At 39.2% G+C, this 19344-nt stretch overlaps 1 protein-coding gene across 1 annotated transcript in view; it reads right to left on the reverse strand.

The window, feature by feature from the left end:
* SCEL (sciellin) overlaps positions 1-14967 on the reverse strand; it is a 101384-nt gene extending 86417 nt beyond the window's left edge. Inside the window, exons 1-7 of the mRNA XM_012000659.1 lie at positions 14910-14967; positions 14110-14227; positions 11000-11059; positions 7061-7129; positions 3173-3241; positions 2555-2593; positions 1461-1541 (exon numbers count right to left, since the gene is read on the reverse strand). Coding sequence (XP_011856049.1) covers positions 1461-1541; positions 2555-2593; positions 3173-3241; positions 7061-7129; positions 11000-11059; positions 14110-14227; positions 14910-14952 — 479 coding nt within the window. The 5' untranslated portion in view covers positions 14953-14967. The remainder of the gene's footprint in view (positions 1-1460; positions 1542-2554; positions 2594-3172; positions 3242-7060; positions 7130-10999; positions 11060-14109; positions 14228-14909) is intronic.
* Between the last annotated feature and the right edge of the window lie 4377 nt (positions 14968-19344).

The following is a 19344-nucleotide window of genomic DNA, read 5'->3' on the forward strand; positions in this document are numbered from 1 at the left end:
AAAAAAGAAAGAAAGAAAAGAAACTGATAGAGAACTCTGACAAGTAAGAATATTGAAAGCGTAAGTGAATATCATAGCAGCACTAGCTTCAGTTCTAACCTCAATTAGAAAGATGTCCTCACATCACTAGGTCATAATTTTAGTTGGTAGCAATAGCTAAGCAGAAAGACCAAGATACGAATGAAAACTGAAGATATTCAGAAAAGAACAGTATGCACTACAGAAGAAAAGGCAGACAGGAAAGCTGGCTTTAAATTGTTTAAGTAGGTCTCTTCTCTGAGCCACTGCAGAGCTGAACTAAGACAAGTTACGAGTCACTCAAGGCAGATCCCAGCTCAAGGTAAGGAATAGATGCTACCCAGGAGAGCAAGTCAAAGATGTGTCCCAAAATAATGAGAGTCTTATTGCTGGCTTCAGTGACCCTGAATTATGCCCAAAATGTCAGAGGAAAGATTCTTGCACTAGGTAGGAGATTGAACTGACTATCCTAAAATTTCTCTTTCAAACTTAGGAATCTGTTTTTACTAGGCAAAGGGTCAAGGGGCATGAAATTTGGGTTCAAGGGAAAGATGAATCACATTTCTGAGACTTTGCAGCCTCAACCAGAATTTTGTTGAAGGAAAAAAATAGAATCAGTCATTTTTCTCCAGCAGCACCACGGCAATGTCAGCCGGTCCATCAACAAACATTGAGTACCTACCCCATACTGAGCATGGACCCAGGTATAGACAGGGAAATTGAGCAAATTTAAAAACATTGATGTTTGTAAATGCTCATTTTCCATTTGCATCACAATTCATAGCCATGGGGTTTTTTCAACATGCAAACTTCTCTTCCACCATCATGTTCTGTCTCATGAAGAATATTTGGTCACCACTGGTCCAACTACTCCTCTGTGCCTGCTAATTACACAGGACTCGGTACCAGCAGAATGTGGGAGACCATGGAGAGGAGGTCGGTGGAGGAGGCAAGAATCAAACAAATACAGATGGATGTCTCCAGGAAGGGTCTTTGACTCTGCATTTGGAAGCAAGACCAGCCCAATCCACAGAGCGGAGGTGGCATCTCCACATACAGGCCTGTTTCAGGAGCATGGCAGCATGGGGCCCTACATTCATCGTTATTTCAGGTTAAGATATTCCCAACAGCAACACTCCATGAAACATGCTACCTTGAGCAGTTCGCCATTTAACATGCGAGCTCTATCATCTAAAACATTTCCTAGAAATTCAAGGCCCTAAAGGAACTGAAAACGAGACTCTATATTTGAGAAAGAGATTGTTGGGGGAAAGAGCTGAAGTTTGGGAACAGCAGAATGTAGATGCTGGATCCCCGCCAAAGAGAGGAGGAAGCTTTCTAATGCTGCCTGGGAGTTTGGTGGATGACTTGCTTCAGAAATTAATAAAGAACAGTCTTTCATAGTATATCAGCAAGAGGCAGACACAATGAGTTCATTATACCTCTTCTTCTTTACAGGAGTAGTAGCAGAAGTGGATGCTACGGTGTTGGAGGTGTTTGCATTCAATGAACCGCCAGGTTGCCTATTTAATGACAAGAACAACAATTAATCACACTCTCAAACTTTTTCATTTCAGCCTACCTTTGAAAAGTCTTAAATTCTACTCATACTCCTGCCTGCTCTCTGTTCATCATAAAGTGTTTCACTTGAGGATGGAAAAACAGCCAAAAATCTTCTCCCTTAGTTGACATATTTTAGAAGTTGTCAGGTTCTCATAAAACTAGCTAAAACTAAAGGAATAAAGAAGTGATTCATAAAATGACATTAACTGTCTGAAATTCACACCAATCAATTCTGGCGTGCTATAGATTCACATTTCTTTTATTCCTGTGATTGTATTGTGACTAATTATGTTGCAGTTTTTTGCATTAGAAAAATTTTTAAATCATACCATCTTAAGTCTCTATCTAGCATTTATTCATATATGCAGATCCTCAAAAATGGAAGTGACCCAGGCCCGTTTCAAGCTCTGAGAGGTGTGATCCAGTGTATAAATCACCTTATACATAAATAGGAATTCAAAAATAAAATAAGTTTACAAATATGTCTGATTTGGGCTGCTTGTAACCACCAGTAGTACATTCCAGGGAAAATGTATTTCGTTTAAATAGATTTTTAGCTCACCCCATGATTTCCCAATTCAATTTTCTCTGAAGGAGGAGGCGTAGATGTGAAGGGTGGGTAGGGAAGGAAGTGAGGTGTGGAGGAAGGGTTAATTATTGTGGGAGTAGAGAGAAGAAAAGTCCTGTGGGGGAAAAAATAAGGAGTCTAGATTTTAACAAAGAAGAAGAAAGAAAGGATCACCTAAGCTTTGGTGTTTGATTAGAGTAATGATTGGAAATCTTTTTTTCTGCAAAAGTCCAGATAGTCACATTTGGACCTTTGCAGACCATTTTGGTATTGTCTTCTACTACTCAACTCTGCTAGAGCAATAGGGGCATGGCTGTATTCCAATAAAATTGGCCTGAGGTGGTTTTCCCTGGTTTTTCTTGAACACGTAAAAAGAAATATACTACAATTAGAAAGAATACATACAACTTTGTTACTTCCGGTGATCTAAACATGGACATGCTCCTGGTAAGAGAGAAAGAAAGCAAAGTTTGAACAACGAAGAATGAACATTTGCATCTATTTGGAATTATTCTTGAATGTAGAGTTACTAAAAGTTAGACATTGGTGAGAGAAAGAAATAGAAAGCATCATATTTTAATAAATTTCATAAGATGATTTCATGATTCTGTCTCTTGTACTAGAGTCCAAAGAATTTTTTTTCTTCTGAAAATTTAGTGTCATTTAAGTCCAGTATTTTTATTTGTTGGATTCAGTAATTTTCCTTAACAATAATAATGTAAAATTTGCATTTGCACCTATTTCATAATTTTGCCACCAGGACAACTTAAACAGAAACATAAATGTGGTAAGAATGGTGATTTGGAGCTACTAGTGCTCTTGATTTTTAAGCTAAACAACAAGATTTTATTCTAGCCATGCACAGGAGTAATGATTTTTACTCCTGAATTTCTGCAATAAAAATAATAGAGAGTAAGAATTTACAGAAAGATATCAAGTAGGATTGAAGAATTGCAAGTACATAGGTAACACTTAGAAAAATATTATACTTGAGCCTTTCCCATAGCTAGTAGATACTGGTACCTATTGGTTAGTTGTTTATCCAAGGTATTGGCCTTATACATTTTAGCAGCATCATTTCTGTCTGAGATCCTTTATAAAGAAACAAGACAAAAGTCTGAATAAACATTTAAATTGTCAAACTCCTTTCAGACCATTTTCTTGCTAGAATAGCTTAACAATATAACCTTTCTCCCATAAAGAGAACTATTTTTCAAGTGTTACATTTTAGAAAATTTTTAAATAAAAAGAAACTACTTATGACAAAATCTACTTATGAGGTTGTTTTAATAGAGTTTGAAATTTTATTTTATTTTATTTTATTTTATTTTTTGAGACAGAGTCCTGCTCTGTCACCCAGGCTGGAGTGCAGTAGTGTGATCTCAGCTCACTGCAACCTCCGCCGCAGGGTTCAAACTATTCTACTGCCTCAGCCTCCTGAGTAACTGGAAATACAGGCACTCACCCCCACACCGAGTTAATTTTTGTAGTTTTAGTAGAGATGATGTTTCACCATGTTGGCCACACTAGTCTTGAGCTCTTGACCTCAGGTAACCCACCCGCCTCCACATCCTAAAGTGCTGAGATTACAGGTGTGAGCCACTGCGCCCAACCTGAAATATTAAAAGTGTTATGCCTTTTGCCTGTTTGCCTTTCTGACTCATCGAGCATTTAACTCATTAACTATTTTCATTTTCATTATTGTCTAATGATATATCTTGTCAATGACAGTACTTCCTAAGTCAGTGAAAGGCGTCAATGAAATACTTTTTTTTTTTAATGGTTTGTGGCATAAACAATATTATGTGTTTGCCAAATACATTTTCTTTTCTTTCTGAGCAATCAGGGAGACCACATTTCCCAACCTTCACTGCAATTAAATTGGGACCATATGATTGAGCTCTAGACTAAAGACTGTGGGCAGACATGTTATCTGCCACTTCCAGACCCATTGTAAAACCTCCTGGTGATCTTCCATGTTCTTTCTTCCCCCTTCTACTATGGCTTTGGTATGCATGGCAGCATAAAGATGGCAGCGTTAAAATATGGAAAGAACTTAGGTCCCTGAGTCACTTCATGGACTCCAGCAAATCACATTGGACTCTGATGTGTCAAGCAGTACCTTATAGTATGTCAAACCATCTAGATGTGGAAGAGAGGAAGCAGACTTGTTAAAAAGTTACTCTACCTTGACAAATTAGTTTACTTTGACTAATACATGTAATGAGTCCAAATGATCATTAGAGATTTTAATCATTCTAATCTCATAGATCTAGAAAAGCTGTGTTCATCTGCTTCTTGAGTTAGAAAGGACAAATAAGGAAGGTTATCATTCTCTACCAATGGTGGGATCTCATAACTTCAGCCCCGTTCCTTCTTTCCTTGTCTCATACCTACTACTGTTTGCTGGTCATTTGATATGCTTTCTCGACTCTCCAGAACATCCCTGCAAGGTAGGCATAATGATTTTCATTTTATAGATAAAGAAATGGAGTCTCAGAGTCATTGTGTGGCTTTCTCTTGGCAACACAAATAGAAAGTAGTCTATCTCCCAAGTCATTCACTGGGATCCAATGTCATATATTTGATTCTGTAGTATGATTGTTCCCCAAACGCATATATTAGGTTAACACATCTTCCTTTAGTCTTTATTCTTCATCTCTCACAATCTCTTTCATGCTACCTAGGGGATAAGTCTATCAATGGTAATGGAGAGAACTCTAAACCACCATTTCAATATGTATGTTGATTTCATATTGCTGGGGGATATTAATTTTGTAATTATCCTGGAAATTAAATTTTTGTCAACTAGTGATATAAATTAGGTTATTTTAATAAAAATCGGTTTTGCAGACTTGAAATACCCAACAATGTAATTAGCAACATGATCAGAAAAGCTGAAAGAAAAGTTAAACTTTCACAATGGAGCACTAGGGGGCCTCCTAACCTAGGTTTTCCAAAGTAGTTATAACCCACTATCTCTGCATGCTACGTACATATTTGTTTATGTTTCTTTTCCACACCTTGTCTTTTACACACATAAGTATATTTTAAAGGGAACTTTTCAAATGCAAACCCAGTACTTTTCTCATATTCATTAAAACAATTCATCTGCATCATTATTAAAATGCCAATCAATGCACACATACCAGATATATTTGATCATCCTCCTCCTAAAATTATTTCATGTCTTACGTTTTGGAGTGGTCTATATTACAGAAGTTCGGCTCCTGCTAATAGGACTTGCCTTTCTTTACTGACGCCTGTGTTCTCTTCCTCAAATCTATTTCCACATCGAGTGCCTTGGGAATGAGCTGCCAGAATACTTTTTCCAAACATACCACTAAAGTGTATAAATAAATTATGTAATCTCTGGGCCTGCTTTCGAGGGTATAAAATGAAGGGCTTGGGATATATTGGTGGTTCTGAATCTCAGATGCACATAGAATTACTTTATAAGCTTGAAAAAAAATGCTTGAGTTCCACCTCAGGCTAATTAAATCAGAATTTGAGGAGTGAGGGGTAGTAGGATAGAAGGCACCAACAAAGTTTAAGAGCTCCGTCAGTGGTTCTAATTTATGACTAAGGCTGAGAATGACCTAACTACATTGCCTGCGAGGTCTAGTCTATTTCCAGCATTCGTAGGCTGCGTCTCGGCTGACCTGACATAAACGTTCAGACACATAGCCTACAAAAGCTTATGTCTTCCACCTTACTTGAGGCTCAATTATCTCACTTTAAAATTCATTCCTAGAAATAAGGTTTCCTTCTTCAATTAGCCATCTGCAAGACCAGGATGAATGGACAGAGGTATTTTATCTACCTCTTCTCTATGCACCGCTGTGGAGATGAGATCTTGTACATATACTACAAATTCATTTTTGACAAGGATGATAATTTTTAAAAGAGAAAGACCAACTCTTTAAGATACCAGTGTTGATTGTCCTCTATTAGGGTGACTGACTTGAAAGCCTAGGAATAGTGCAGAAGGTATATACATTTGCTACATTAATCAACACTGGCACAGTCTGAGTTTAGAATCTATTGGATGCTGTAAGTTACCATGTATTTTCTTAAAACCCAGTAGGTGCCATTTTTGCCTACAATTGCCGCACGTCTTTAGCTGCAAGGAGTAAACTCAACCAGCACTGGCTTTGGGTATTCATGGTGCCTATTTAATAGGAGTCCAAAAGACTCCTATTAAAGATGCTAACTTTGTCCTTTACTTCTGCTTACTAAGCATCTCTACCAAATCTAAACTAAAAATGTGATTTGTGGCATTTATACTTCAACCTGAATAGAAGTTGCCCTATTTTCCCTGTAGAGATGAGCACTTTCCCTCCATGTAAGAAGGAACTAACAGCAGGCACACACGTTGGACTCATTCTATCAGCCCTATGGAGACTCCAGTGTCGAAAGAGTATTTTCACTTTCTAAAGAGAAAGTAAAGAGCTAATGTCTCTGTCCTGGAGTGTATTGAAACTATTGTATTATTAAAATTTACAGTCTCTCCATAAAGCAGTTGCACGGACTGATGTTTTTCCACCATCAATGTGGAAGAACCAAATGTTGGAACAAGGATTACACATATTCACACAAAAAAACCCTATATTCTTCATTTTAAATTGAACTAACAGATGCCGTGCAGTACACACCCTAGATGTACTCAAATCAGTGTCACTAAGAATTGTTCACAACAACCTACTATTAGCAAGATTTTAGAAATGCATCTAGTCAAGATTTAGTGAGATTTGAAGAAAGTAATTCAATTCTTAGAGCCCTCTATCCCTGGGAATAAAATACCAGCGATTCAAACCTTATTTTGGTAAACGTTTAAATTCTTCATAACTTTATAAGAAAAGGAATTTCATATGTTATGCATTCTACTTACATGGTTCAAAAGAACCTTACCTGTCCAAAGTGTCATCAGAACTATACCGACTAATTGTAGCTTTTGACACATCTCTCTCATTTACTTTCCTGTAGCAAAAATAATTACCAAAAAAATCAAATAAATTATTTTAAAAAGTTTATAAAACCTATCATACATATGGCAATATTTTGACCTATTTGAGTAGGAAATGTACATGTTACCAAGGAAAGATAGAGTACCCAAATCTTCCAACTTGGATGGAATAAATTATGGAAAATCCAATATCCTATGCTAATAAAAGATTCTTCTCTGGCTTCAATTATTTCTAACAACAATGTAACATATTCAAATTAGGGATAAGGGTTCGTAAATCATACAACACAACAAACAACACAACATGCAAAATGGTTAATAACTAATGTGTACTCTTGTCAATGTTGTTTATTTCTACATAATAGGAACTCAATCTTTTATACTCAACTATATTTTGTTTGCAGAATTTTAGCAGTGCCATAAACCAGCACCATGGACTAAATCCGTAAACGCTTTGTTTAATATTCAGCACCGTGGACAGGGTTGAAAGAAGGGAACTTACAGGGAGAAGGAGGGGAAAGACAGCAAAGAAAGGAAAGAAAGGAAACAGGAAAAGCTGGGAAAATGAAAAGGAGAAAGTGGGAAGTGAGAGAAGGGAAGGACAGGAGGAAAAGAGGAAGAGAGAAGAGTGATAGGAAGAAGGAGAAGAGAGACAAGGGCAAAGAGAGGAGAGCAAGACAGATGAGCAAAAATGGGAGGAGGGATTTAGAAAATAACAGAAAAGAGGATAGAAGGCTCAATAGAAGGAATCGTGATCATGGAAGCAAAAGAAAGATCTTGATCAAACATGAAAAAGCCTGTTTAATGCCTTCTATAACCCTATGATATAAAGCAAGCAAGCTTTTTGGAGAATTCTCTATTATTTATTGTGTTTGTTTTTCCAAGTATCATTTAAAACCGTCCTATCCAAAGTATTGCATTAGAATAAGTACTAAGACTAGGTGCTAAAGATTTAATTTTAAACTTGATGTGGCATATATTCACTAAGCAACTATTTGGATGTATTCAATATAAAAAGTACTACAAATAGTGCAAAAAGTATATTTGCTGTATTAGTAGTGGAAAAAGTAACATTTGCTGTATTAATCAACACTGTTGTACTAATAAATATAGGGAAATCTAGAATAAAATAACTATAGCTGCCATCTACAGAGTAAGACGGACAAATCAGGTATGTACCTCCAAAGACAGAAAGTAGTGAGTGCCATAAAAGAGGTTTAGGTAAGGTGTAAGGAAGTTCTAAGTTGAGAAAGCTGATTTCTAGGTATGCAAACCAGAGAAGGCTTTATGGAATGAAGTGCAGTTTGAGCTGGGCCTTGGAGGGGAAATAGATGTGGAATAGATGTGAACATTTTCGAATAGAGGTAGAGGGAACAGTATCAGTTGAGGCAAGAAAAAAAGTGAAGAAAAATGCCAAATACAACTCCCCCAAAGTTTAATACAACCCCAAAGTGAAATCATGGCGTGGTTCACCATCGTGTGTAATGTGTAAATGCAAGCAGGTGCTGGAGGGCCATCTGACCCCTTCCAGAAAACAGCCCCTCCCAAGACACTATCACTATGTCTCTAGGTGGCCATTGTCTTCCTACTACTTATCACAATAAGACATGTTTCAACATGTTATTTTCATTCTCTCTCCTCCCTCACTTTCAACTAGGATGCAAGTTCTGTGAAAGCAGCGACTTTCCAATTGTGGATAATATGAAGGTATTATCTAAGGTGATGACAGTATATTATTTATTTTCCTTTATTTTCAGACCCCACTCATGTCAGCTCTCTGCACATATTGTCATCTCTGTGGGAAGTGCTTCTTTCCTTGCTCCATGCCCAACAGCCAGTCTTGCCCATTTGGGAAATTTTTCCTCATAATCCTTCAAGCATCATCACCAACACCAAAGACCACTTCCATAGTGAGGTCTCTGATTATTTAGGCAGAGTTAGTCTCCCCTCCTTTCTATTCCCATAATGCACTCACACACCTCTACTATAGCACTTTCCGTGACAAACTTTAGTATTTTCATTTGTGGATATTTTTTCATGAATACAAGAGCTCCAAGGTCAAAGATTATGTTCTATGCATCTTTGTATTCCTGGCACCTGGCACAATGCTGGCACATAGTGGGTGCTCCAAAGTGGCTGTTGAGTGGGCATCAAGGTAAAGACAGCCTCTGCAGAGCAGAAAAATGACAAGTGACACCCTCTGAGCAAGTACCAGGAGAAAAACAATCTGCCTACTCTTTTAGGGAGATTGATTCTGTGATGTTAGTTATAGGTCAAGGGGGAAATGTCTAGGGCTTAGAGATTTTTGTTCCTTAAAAGACTGATATGCTACTTTAGCCACACACTGGCCACCACGAGGAAGGGTTCAGGAAACCAATACAATTTAAAATATGAAATAAGCATGAAAGGGATTATGCTCCTGTTAACCTAAAACACACTGTATGTACATTAAGAATATGAAGCGTATTTCACACTTAAAAAACATAAGGGTCTGTGTTCTTTAATCATTCCAGAGAAAGGTGAATAACATATAGGCAGCAATTTCCACGGGTGGCTGGACTCAAATGATGAGCCTCTCCTTTGTTGGTGAGATGAGAGCCAGCTGAGAACCAGGCTCTGATCTTCAAAACCATAAAGACTAAGGACAGGGCCTCGGCGGAGTCTGCCAGATCACAGAACAGTAAATCAGATGAACTAAAGCTGGCATCAGGAAAATGAAACGGCAACTCTGGGTAGAGGGTTATATGCTCAGCACCCTTAAAACAGGTCAAAATTATTAAAAAGTTTAAAAAGGTTGAGAGAAATTCATAAACAAAAGTTTCCCACATAGACATGTCCCAGGTGTCTGCTTAACTTTTTAAGCTCCACGCCATAGAAGACATCCACACTCCCTTTCTAATTACATTTTAATGACAAACAGACACAAGCTACTAGACCAGATAAAACTTGTGTCTGATAAATATTTAGGTTCTTCTGACAGGTGTGGTTGTTTGTATGCATATGAGTACAGCTGTGTTTTAGCAACAATATTCTCTATTTTTTATCAGTCCGAGATTATTTACATCATTGTGATTACTGTTTTATCTTAATTTTTCTACTAATGTGCTTTGATCAGTCTATTTGCCACTGAGGATCAGTTCATGTTTTCCCACTAGCCCAGGAGTTTCCAAAAAGAAAGGTACTGTACCATAAAGCAAGTGAACTCTGGAGTTGTTATTTCTGTGTTTTAGGATTCCTTTCCCTAAGGTTCAGAGATATCTAATCTGGTCATGTTGCTGTTGTTGTTTGTTTGTTTGTTTGTTCATTCATTTGTTTGAGAAATAGGGTCTTCTTCCATCACCCAGGCTGGAGTACAATGGAGCATCACTGCCCACTGCAGCCTCAGTGTCCCAAGCTCAGGCAATCCTCCCACCTCAGCCTCTGGAGTAGCTGGGACGACAGGTGTGTACCATCACACCTAGTTAAATAATTTTCTTTCTTTTTTTTTTTTTTTTAAGACACATTGCCCAGGCTGGTCTCGAACTCCTAGGCTCAAGGAATCCTCCCACTTTGGCCTCCCAAAGTTTTGGGATTACAGGCATGAGCCATGGCACCCTGCCTGATCTGATCGTGTTTCTATGAGAGTCCTTTCTCTGCCTGTCAGGAGGACTACCTCCATGGGATGCACAGAGGGTTGGTTATGTTCTGCCTCCAAGTCATGGCTCTGGAGAGGCAGAGTTTTCTTGTGGAAACCTCTGATGATATCACAGATTCTCCTTCACATGCCCAGAACATCGGGGAAAGCCCGAGGCATGCTGCAAATATTCAGCTGTCTTGAACAAGTCTTCTCTGAAAACTACCATCTTTATGTTTCTGCTCATGATGTAACATGTCTGAACACCCACCTGTCCAATGCATCATGGGAATTATGTCGGTTGAGCACCACCCTACCATAATTTTCATCTCTGCAAAGAGAGAACAAAAGTATGTCACATAGAAAGTTACCACAATATTGGCTAAGCACCAAATGAGAGAGACATGAGGGCGAGCTCACAATTTTTGGCAAGGTTAATTCATTTTACTTGAGTTGTGAGAACACAAAATTATGTATCTATTTTAACCAGTCACCACTTGAAAGAGCATGAGAAAAGAAACAAGTTTGTCAGTACAAATGATCATTTATCCCATGAGGTTTGCACATGATTCAACAATGAATGAGTGTTGTGATGTGTTTTGTTTTATCAGACTGTGGGAATATGAGCCCATTTGCTTTATATGTATTAGAAGAGTCCTTTTTGGCTTGAAGTCAAATACAAAAGCTTTCCACAAATTGTGTTTAAATTTAAGCAAGCCCATTATGTCTGGATATGTTGGTGGACTTGACAGTTCTCCTTCATAAAATGTGGGAAACTCAGTACCAATATTTGTGGTTAAGGAGATTTATAATTCACAGGAGACCTAGCCCACTTTTGAGCCATGAGAATACAGTTTGCTCTAGTTAATCATTAAAATAATCCTATGAATTAGGCAGTGAAGACACTGTCACATCCAGTTCACAGATGAGAAAATTGATTGGGGATTTTGTGGCTTTCCTAAGACCACAAGGTTAGCAAGTAACAGACATGCGTCTAGGACCCAGATCTTTTCATTCCAAACCGTTGCTATTCCTACTGGTCAACCCTGCAATCGACCTTCATATGTAAAATCTCAAAGTAATATCATTCTTGTTTTGTACAGTGGAACTGAAAGTACAGGCCCTTTCAGGAAATGTCAAAACATGTAGTGAAGCCTTTGGATTTGAGCAAAGGCAGAAAGTACTTGAACCTATTTCATGTCAACCCAACCAAACCTGAAATACCACATTTTTCCTGGTTGTGCTCCAGTAACATTACCCAAACCCCCGGGTTTTTTTTTTTTTTTTTTTTTTTTTTGATGGAGTCTTGCTCTGTCTTCCAGGCTGGAATGCAGTGGTGCAATATCTTTGCTCACTGCAACCTGTGCCTCCTGGGTTCAAGCAATTCTCCTGTCTCAGCCTCCCAAGTAGCTGGGATTACAGGTGCCCGCCATCACGCCCAGCTAATTTTTGTATTTTTTAAGTGGAGATGGGGTTTCTTCATGTTGGCCAGGCTGGTCTCGAACTCCTGACTTGCCCACCTCGGCCTCCCAAAGTGCTGGGATTACAGGCCTGAGCCATCATGCCCGGCCTCTGGTACCATTTTTAATGAAGCTATAAAAGAACTGGAGTAGACAATTAAATAGAAAGATGAACAGTAAAAGTGAAACAATGCCAGCAAATATATACTCTCAAAGACCCCAAGAGAACTTTCCTATCTTCCTCCGTATCTCTTACTGAAATTTTTGAAAGAGCAGCAGATACCAGGCATGTTTTTATCTGAGGAAGAATTATAACACACAGCCCAGAACTGGGCCAGGAAAAATCAGGGAAGCATCAAAGCCAATTTTCCCTTCATTCAGCAGCTCCTATGCCATCCAAGTTGGCTTCCCTGGGTTTTCTTGGGGAGGCATGCCTGGCATAAAAGCAACATTCCTCCCAACTGTGATTTGTCTTATACATTCTATCTTCACTCGTCTGTGTAAATATTGGCAATCCAAAATGTATGGTCTACATTTGACATGACACTATCACTACAGAAAATTGGAAATGCTCTGACAGAAGCAAAAAATGCTGCTTCATGGAAGGAAATGATTGTTGTCCAATAGTGCTAACTCCAAAAGTTAGTGTGAGTCTCTAAATCTCTAAACTCCTGTATATTTCCTTGAAATAATAATATTCAATAACAGAAATTAATAGATATTTTAAATTTAACATTTACACGAATGACCCTTAAATAACCATATCTGCAGAGTTTGTAGATAGTTTAGAGTAAGTATCCTATAATGCAGGATTTCCCAACTTCAGGACTGTTGACACTTTGGGTTTGATAATTTTTTGTGTGGGAGCTGTCCTGTGATTTGTAGGATATTTACCAGCATCCCTGTTCTCTGCACATTAAATACCAGAAGCACTCCCCAATTTTAACAACAAAAATGTCTTCCAACCTTGCCAAATGTCTCCTGGAGGTAAAATTGTCCCTGGTTGAGAAACATTTGTGTAATGGAAAAACAATGGACCATGTTAAAATCTCATCTCTACCACTGAATAGCTATGTGCCATTAGACAAGTTACTTAGCTTCTCTGAGCTCAGATCCCTCTTCTGTAAAATGAGGAGATATAACACCTACCTTGTGTTTTATTGTAAAATTACTAGTGCTTTATACATAAAGTATCTAACACCAAGCTTAATAACAAAGAAATTATAAAATGTCTACATAATTTATAACATACACACAACACGATATATATCCGGGCTGGACAAATACCTATTGCAAATCTATATTGGCAATGAGGCTATATGCCTATGGCCATAGTTTTCAAATCTTTAAACCTCTCAGCTAGTAGAAGTAATGCTCAAAACAAACAAAATTTTGTTGGTGGTAAGTACTTACAAAGTAATACCATATATTCCATCTTCCCAATACCTAGAAGTAGATGGCACTAAAATAAGTCGGTAATTGTTTAAATTTCTCTTGTACGTATCAAAATTTTATATATTAAATTTGGAATTATACTATTTTTGTTTATTTCAGCTGACATGATCAACGTAGCAGGAATTGTCTGATCATGGATTAACTGTTACCTTTTTGGAAACTGGAAAGTCATGTTTTCTTTTCAATTTACCAAGTAAGCACAAATATCTATCCTAGGTAATAATCAGGCTCTCTCTCAGTAATGACTCACATTCTCTTATGTATGTGGATTTTTAAAATGGCAGAGATATTCTTGAAACTCCGGTGTGTAACCTATTTATGCTTACTAAGTCTTACCAAAGATTAGACCATGCAACAAAGTGTTTCAGGAGAAAAGTATTCACTTTTCAGATGAGCATTAGCTTCCCAAACAGACAATGCCTCTCTCTGCCCCTCCATCCACCCACCACGCTCCAGACCAGCTTACTTTTCTTCTTCAGGGCGTTTCTTTATCCAACTGTTATCCTGTAAGAAAGTTCTTCTTTTGTTCACCTCGTGAAAATCCTGCTGCTTCCATGTGGTTCCCAGAGTGGTGCTCTTCATCTCTATCAACAGAAACATGAAAGACTGGAAGATGTAATAGTGTGGAGTTGAGTGTGGGCTTGGTAACCTGAAAATCCTGAGAGGCACAACTGATTGGCCAGCATCAATCTTCTAGGCTGGCAAGTCCAGTACTGAGTCAAAGTAGGATGCACCAGCAAGAAAGAACAGATCCCACACCCTATCACCAAAGATAACACACAAAGCTGCTCAGGTGCCAACTGAAACTGCCAGTGCCACTTATGAGGCCCCATCCAGTTCCTGGGAAAGGAGAACTCCCAGCCTGGGATAAACTGAGCCAGGATTTAGTGGGCTGGCCATTTTACCCCATAAGAAATATACCTTGGAAGCCCACAAAAGACTGTTTTTATAATACCTAGTAATAGTCAATAAGTCCCGGTCATTTGATTCTAAGTAACTTAATTCTTTTATTCTGTAAGAGCCAAACACAAAGAAGGTCATATTTTTTTTAAAAAAGATATTTTTATTGATTTTTAAAAAATGAATTCCAATTACATGACTAAAAGCTGTGGCATGTATACTTTTTCTTAAGCCTAACTTTGCAATGCTAATTAAATTAGACTATTGTTTCTAAGCATTCAATGTCTGTATTAAAGAACTGAGATCTGTGAGTTGTTTTACTGAAATGTTAAAGTTTTCTGAGTAAGAGAAACTCATGTACATTACCATTTCCTGTGGGAGACATTTTTCTCAAGGTAACATTGGACATGCTGCCTTCCAGTAAGGACCTAAAAGAAAAATGGGAAATAGAGAAAGCACAACAATGACTCTAAGAACCCGTAAGTGACTGTTTCATGACTGAGATTCACTTTTCAATGACAGTGACAGTCACATGGTCTGTCATAACAAATGCATGACATAAAATGCCCCTGAGAGTTCATCTCTTCCAACATATTTGTTTTACAGATGGAGAAAATGAGGCCCAGGGCGTTTTGTGATTCCAGCGTTATATCATAAGCAATTGGTAGAATCAGGCCATCAATTAATTCATGTGTTCAATCAATAATTACGTATGGAGTGCTTACACTGTCCCTGGCACTGAGCCTTGTGCTGGGGGCAGAAAAATGAGTTAGACAAGTGTCTGGTCATGGTCAAGAGGGAGAGAGAGAGATTGTGCTGAACCCACAGCACACTGTGAATGCCCAAAGAAGGGCTCCTCAGCTCCTTCCTGAAAAAAGCCAAAGCAAACTCAGGAAATTGCTGTGTAATTAGAAGGAAAGCAACCAGGCACATGGAAATCACAGACTTTGAGAAGCATTGGTGATTTTAGGCAACCGCCACATGGAAAACTCAAAGTTTCTGAACTACTCTTCTGGTGTTAAGGGGTTAAGGTAACCCACAGCACCAGTCTGCCCAGGACTGATCCAGTTCCCCAGAACTGAATTATGACTTTGTGGGTCCTAGGCACTTTTGCCTTCAGGGTCCCTTCTTACTCACACAGACATACACACACACACAAATTTAAAATTATATCTTATGACTATGTTAGTATGAATATGATCCTGGCTGACTTCATTATTATTATTGTTATATCAATATTTTTCTTCTGTTATTGAAAGAAATAAAAATTAGAATGCTTTTGTGGATCATAAATGTATTGTGGGCCTTTGTGCACCTGAGTTAACCCTGCGTTTTCCTGAAAGTGGAAACCAGAAAAGTCCTGGGCAAACCTGGATGGCTGCTCACCCTGGGTGGGGTTATTATGTCCTTTCCAGTGTCCATCTCACCCAGACTGTGCATGGAACATAGGAGGGGCATTCAAGCTCAAGTCAGAAGCAAGTTTTAGGTCCATATTTATCACATTCAATGTCTGGAAAATGAACCACTTAATCTCCCTGCAAAATGAGGCTATTGAAACCTGCCATCTACTTCCTAAGTTGCTGTGATGATCAAATGAATAATGTACACAAAAAAACCACTTTGTTAAATGATCAATGCTATTGGACTTAAGGAAATATTATTGGACAACTGTCTATAGGTATAACTTGGGGTTCTAAAAGCCCCCACTTCCTATCCTGTAATGCGAAAGTATTTCCTGCAACAACTTGCCATAGGACCTGAAGCAGGAAAGACACACTTCTCTGGGTCACGGTATTATTTTCCTTGGGGTCGCTTCTTAGAATGTCAGTAGCACTGCAGAAGATCAGAGGTGGAGGCTGTAGGTGTCCAGACCAGCTCCCCCTCACCAGTCTGAAGCTTGGCAGCTACAGGCTCATGACTGCACCTTCCCTGAGGATTTGCCCTTCACTCCGCCTGGCTGGTTGCACAGCCTCCCCACTCACTACAACCTGGAGCCGGTGGCTGACTGACCGGGATAAAAAAGGTCAGTCCTTTGCCTCAAGATAGAATCAATTTTATCCAGTGACTTGCACTTCAGAGCTGGGATCTGGCTGTAGATCAGCCAGCAGAGTGCACATCCTTGCTCACTTCCTTCCCTGGCCTTCCCCTGCCTCTCTCCTGAAAGCACACCCTCAATAACTCAAAAGCACCCAAATGCCTCTCAGAAATGGCTTCTGGGAAACCTAACCTAAGACGTGGATTAAGAACCAATGTATTCATCATGACCATTACCTTCTCAGGGACCAGCAGCTGTTCGCTGCATGAATAGCTGATTCTGAAGGTCTTAGTGGAGTTAGAAAGAACTGCATCTAAGTGATGCTGTTTACTGACTGTGTCACCTTAGGTATGTTATTAGCTCAGGTCTCTTATTTGTATAATGAGATGAAATAGGAACATTATGAGGTTCAAATATTACTAGATAACATATGTAAAGTGTCTAATTATTGCCCAGCACACAGTAGGTGCTTGAGAATTTTTAACTCCATACTCCATCACCTTGGCAAGCAGAGAGCAAAGACATAGGAGAGGTATGGTTGGATGTGGGATGGGATGGAACAGACTTGAACTTGGGCAGCTGGGCACACCAGAAGTGTCAGGGATCCCCTGGCTGGCTATGTTTGGAGGCTGCATAGATAACCTCTGGTAAAATGAAGGTAAAGAAGCCCCTAAAGGCAAACTTAAAGCTCAACTAGTGACTATTTTGCCTCTCTCTGGGAGTGTGTCTCAGGACTTTTGGCTAACCTTTTTCCTGTTTCTAAATGGGCTCTGATATTTTTTTTTTTCCTCTTAGCCGATAAAGACCTGGAGAGTTCTCAGTTGATTGCACTAGAATTCTCAGGTGGTCAAAATGCTGATTGCATAATTAGTGATACATCTGCAGAGACAGTAATGCAATTGTGAGACAAAAGACAGGGTAAATGGAGAAAGCGTGTTTTACAATTATCTGCTTATTTTTCTGTCCCTCCCAAGAGACTGTGTTTCTAGTGGGCAAGGCCTAAATGTTTTCCTTCTATTCCCAGCATCTGGGAGAGAGTAGGTCTTCCCCGGGTGCTTGTTACTGGCCAAGTCATGTTCCTCCAAAATTTATATGTTGAAGTTTCCATCGCTAGTATCTCAGAAGGTGACTATATTTGGAAATACGGCATTTAAAGGGGTGATTAAGTTACATCCATGCCCCTGAGCAAACTATCGCGAGAACAGAAAACCAAACACCGCCTGTTCTCACTCATAGGTGGGAATTGAACAATGAGAACACTTGGACACAGGAAGGGCAACATCGCACACCCGGGCCTGTTGTGGGGTGAGGAGAGGGGGGAGGGATAGCATTAGGAGATATACCTAATGTAAATGACGAGTTAATGGGTGCAGCACACCAACATGGCACATGTATACATATGTAATAAACCTGCACGTTGTGCACATGTACCCTAGAACTTAAAGTATAATAAAATATAAATAAATAAATAAATAAATAAATAAGAGGTGATTAAGTTAAAACAATGCCTTTAAGGTGGGCATTAATTCAACCTGACTGGTGACCTTGTAAGAAGAGAAAATTTAGAAACACAAAGAGACACCAGAGGAAAGGCCACTTCGAGGACACAGTAAGAAGGTGGCCATCTGCAGGCCAAGGAAAGAGGCCTCAGGAGAAATCCAAATCTGCCAATACCTTGATTTTGGATGCCCAGGCCCCACAACTGTGAGACAATGATTTTCTGTTATTTAAGTCACCTATCTGTGGTATTTTGTTATAACAGCCTGAGCAAACTATGGAATCCTTATGAAAAAAGTAATTTGAAGAGTTATAAGATAGCCAAGTCATTCAAAGAGCTTTGGTCCACACTGCACCTGCTCTATGCCCTCCATGTCTTCAAATGGTTTATTGCACAGGATAATTGCTATTAGAATAAACATCTACTGGTCAAGTCCCTGCCCTGAACAGGGTACCTCCCAGGCATTGTCTCTCATTTTTCACATAAACTCTGCGGGGTGGCTCTTGGTACCTCCAACTCCCAGGTGAGACTACTGGAGCTCAGAGAGAGGATGAAACATGTCCAAGGTGTTAAGGGACTGTGTCAGGCTTCTAAACCAAGCCATGTTCTCCTCAGCAAACAGCACTAACGCCCATCAGTAGTCACTGCAAGACTAGGCTGTTGCCCTAGTGTTAGAGCAAGAGTGGGAATGTGGATGCAGGGGCTTGCCTGGTGCTGGGCATCTCACTCCTTGGAAGTCCCATGACCTCCGTCAAGTGCTTGGTACCAGGGCAGCCTCTCAATGAACCGCTGCAGCAAACAAACCTTCACAGGACAGGCTTCTCTGTGTATTCCCCAATATTCCTTTGGTTAAAAACATGTCCACACAAAAACTTGTACATGAATGGTCATGGTAGCACATACAGCCAAAAAGTAGAAATGACCCGAATGTCCATCAGTGGATGAATGGATATACAGTATGGCATCTCTGTGCAACAGAATATTACTCAGCATAAAAGGGAACAAAACACTGATTCATCCTACAACGTGAATGAAACTTGAAACATTAAGCTAAATGGAAGAAGCCAGGCACAGAAGAGGACACACTGTACGGTTCCATTGATATGAAATGTACAGAACAGTCACATCCATAGAAAAGAAAGTGCATTAGTGTTTTCCAGGGGTTAAGGGGAGAGGTGAATGAAGAGTGACTGCTAAAGGGAATGGGTTTCTTTTTGGGGTAAAATTAAAATACTCTGGAATTAGATAGTGGTGATGGTTGCACAATC

The sequence above is a fragment of the Mandrillus leucophaeus genome, unplaced genomic scaffold (genome assembly GCF_000951045.1).
Source record: "Mandrillus leucophaeus isolate KB7577 unplaced genomic scaffold, Mleu.le_1.0 Scaffold638, whole genome shotgun sequence".
Taxonomy (NCBI): domain Eukaryota; kingdom Metazoa; phylum Chordata; class Mammalia; order Primates; family Cercopithecidae; genus Mandrillus; species Mandrillus leucophaeus.